The 2,500-nt window shown below is 44.7% G+C and overlaps 1 protein-coding gene across 2 annotated transcripts in view; it reads left to right on the top strand.

Annotated features, from left to right (window-relative positions):
• LOC113800419 (uncharacterized) overlaps nucleotides 1-2,500 on the top strand; it is a 6,681-nt gene that overhangs the window by 3,347 nt on the left and 834 nt on the right. For both annotated transcript variants that reach the window (XM_070130453.1, XM_070130463.1), the window contains exons 3-6: nucleotides 1-108; nucleotides 1,397-1,525; nucleotides 1,693-1,875; nucleotides 2,288-2,399. The exon at nucleotides 1-108 is cut by the window's left edge and continues 23 nt beyond it. In XM_070130453.1, coding sequence (XP_069986554.1) covers nucleotides 1-108; nucleotides 1,397-1,525; nucleotides 1,693-1,875; nucleotides 2,288-2,399 — 532 coding nt within the window. The remainder of the gene's footprint in view (nucleotides 109-1,396; nucleotides 1,526-1,692; nucleotides 1,876-2,287; nucleotides 2,400-2,500) is intronic.

The following is a 2,500-nucleotide window of genomic DNA, read 5'->3' as shown; positions in this document are numbered from 1 at the left end:
GACCAGATCCAGTGCGGGACAAACCATTACTGCGTGGACTTCAGCAGCCTCTGCAACGGAGCGGACAGCTGTGAGGACAACACCGACGAGGAACCCACCTTGTGCAACGTGGGTATTGAGTCCTTTGGTTGCTGTCTCGGGGAGAGTCCTTCAGGAGGGTTTAGAGAAGAGGATCTTACCCCTGGGTGAGGGGTGAGTGATTTCCAGGGGGATTACGTGCCAGAAAAGCAAAAAGAATATATCTTTGGAATCCTCTTAAGTGACGGTCTCCCTAGTCTTCACTGTCCTTGGATCCCTAGACAGACTCATGTTCAATGTTCATGAAGGCTGCTTGTTCATTTTATTCATGAAAGCTTTTCAAACTGCTACTTTTATAATCTTCATGACTGGTTCACCATAACGGCTCTGTGGCTCTCACTTTATCCAACACGATGTATATAACTTTTGAAGAGACCATCATGCCTGTAGCATGTCAGAATGGGTTGATGTTTATGTTCGTTGGTCAAATGATCGTTTATCTGATTTATCCATAAGAATTCAATGAGACATCTTTGTTCTATGCAATATTTCTTATTTTGCAAAAGATTTTTTAATTATCTAATAATCACTTTTTAGGATATAAAGTAATGGGTTTACCAGTAAACATATTAGAGTTTTTGTTTTGTCAATATCTTTCCTGGTCTGGCAAGGGATAAATACCGAAACAGCAATTATGCGCTGGCTAGGGATTTTCATCCTAGATCCCATTACAGCTTGGGAAGCACCCTGTTCTGTCTTGGGATCCCTGGACAGAATAGATTAGTATGACCTCCCACTTTACGAGTACATATCGCAATGGACAACTAAATTATTTAAACCAAAGTACCGTCTTATTTCATTTTTTCTGTTCTTCCGATCTTGATCCAAGGACTTTGGGAAATTATTTGGTTGAAGATTCGAGGGTGTGTGGCGTGGAGGCAAAGACCAAAAGAAGGGTTTAGAACAGGTTTGCTATGCAGGGTGAGGACTAATTAATCACTAAGGGGTACGAACCACGAGAGAAAGTAAAAGAGGTTAGTATCGAAAAAAATTGGAACGGACCTCAAATGGAAAAGTAAAATCTTTCGTTCTTATATATTTCTGTTGTAATCTAGGAGGGATTTTTTCAATAGTTTTATTGACATGAGGGCGGTTAGCGTAGAAATAAAGAGAACCACTAGTTGAAGCGTCACTGAAGCAAGGTTGGTCGGTGGTTCCCAAATCAACGTTTCTCTGCCAACACCGACCTCCTCTTTCCAGCACCACTTTTTGCCTACCAACACTAGCCTCTTCCTTCCGAGCCTGACCTCTCCCTGACAACACTAACTCCCCCATCCTTTCCAAAATTGATGTTTTCCCTGCAACCATCCGTTTGCAGGTTTGGCGCAAGACGGGCTGCGGCTATGGTGGCACTCGCCTTTGCCAAAGAGGGAGAGGCCAGACCTGCTTGTCCCCCAGGGAGTACTGCGAGGCTCCTTGCGATGATAAAGACGAACGCCTGTGCCAGGTTAGAAGCCTTTAACGCTGCTAATGGATTGTCAGTGGAAAAGATTTGATTACATGTGTGTTTGTGTCTCTGTGTGAGAGATAGCGATTGCGTGAGTGTGTGAGCTGTGGCATTTCAGTCCACCCCACGAGCCTTAAGACTGTTAAAGTCAATTTCTCGTCACCTAGATGGTGGAGGATGGAAGGCTTGAACCTTATAATGAGATCGTGTTGCGGACGAACGTGTATTTTGCCGAAGTTTCGGGTGAAGAGTTCCTTGAAAAGGTCAACGTTACCATTGAACATCCTGATTGCCCTCACCTGTACACACGCGTTGGCGATCACTGCTTGTCCATCTTTTTCTTTGGACTGGTGAGTTTATTTGCATTTTGTTTGTATCTTAATGGGCATGGTATGGCAGTTATTCTCCCTCTCTCTCTTCTCTCTATCCCTCTCTCTCTCACTCTCTCCCTCCCGCTTCCCTTCTCATCTCATCTCTTCTTTCTTTCTTTCTTTCTTTCTTTCTCTCTCTCTCTCTCTCTCTCTCTCTCTCTCTCTCTCTCTCTCTCTCTCTCTCTCTCTCTCTCTCTCTCTCTCTCTCTCTCTAACACACACACTCTCTGCGTCTCTCATCTCTTTTCTCTCTCTCTTCGTCTTTCCCCTCCTCCTTTCTTTTACCCTGCTTTCTTTATTTAGTTTAGTGCGTACACTCGCATGTGCTTACCTATAGACTCATCATATCATTTTCACTCATACGCCCCCCCCCCCCCGTAACACTTTGCAGGTCAACTGGGGAGAAGCTCGGGCCTTCTGCAAGATGAATGGCGGCGACCTTTTGTCCTTTCAAGATGGCTTCGAGAACTTCTACGAAATCACCCGCCACCTTCACGAGAACAGTCAGTAAATGGTCTGGGTTGTTGCATAGTGTGTGTTGTGTGTGCGCGCGCGCGCGTGCTTTATCCTTACCTATACCGTTTCTTTTTTATGTGTGGTATAT

Source organism: Penaeus vannamei, chromosome 2 (assembly GCF_042767895.1).
Source record: "Penaeus vannamei isolate JL-2024 chromosome 2, ASM4276789v1, whole genome shotgun sequence".
Classification (NCBI taxonomy): Eukaryota; Metazoa; Arthropoda; class Malacostraca; order Decapoda; family Penaeidae; genus Penaeus; species Penaeus vannamei.
Note: the sequence above shows the minus strand (reverse complement) of the source record. Positions and strands in the feature narration are given on the sequence as shown.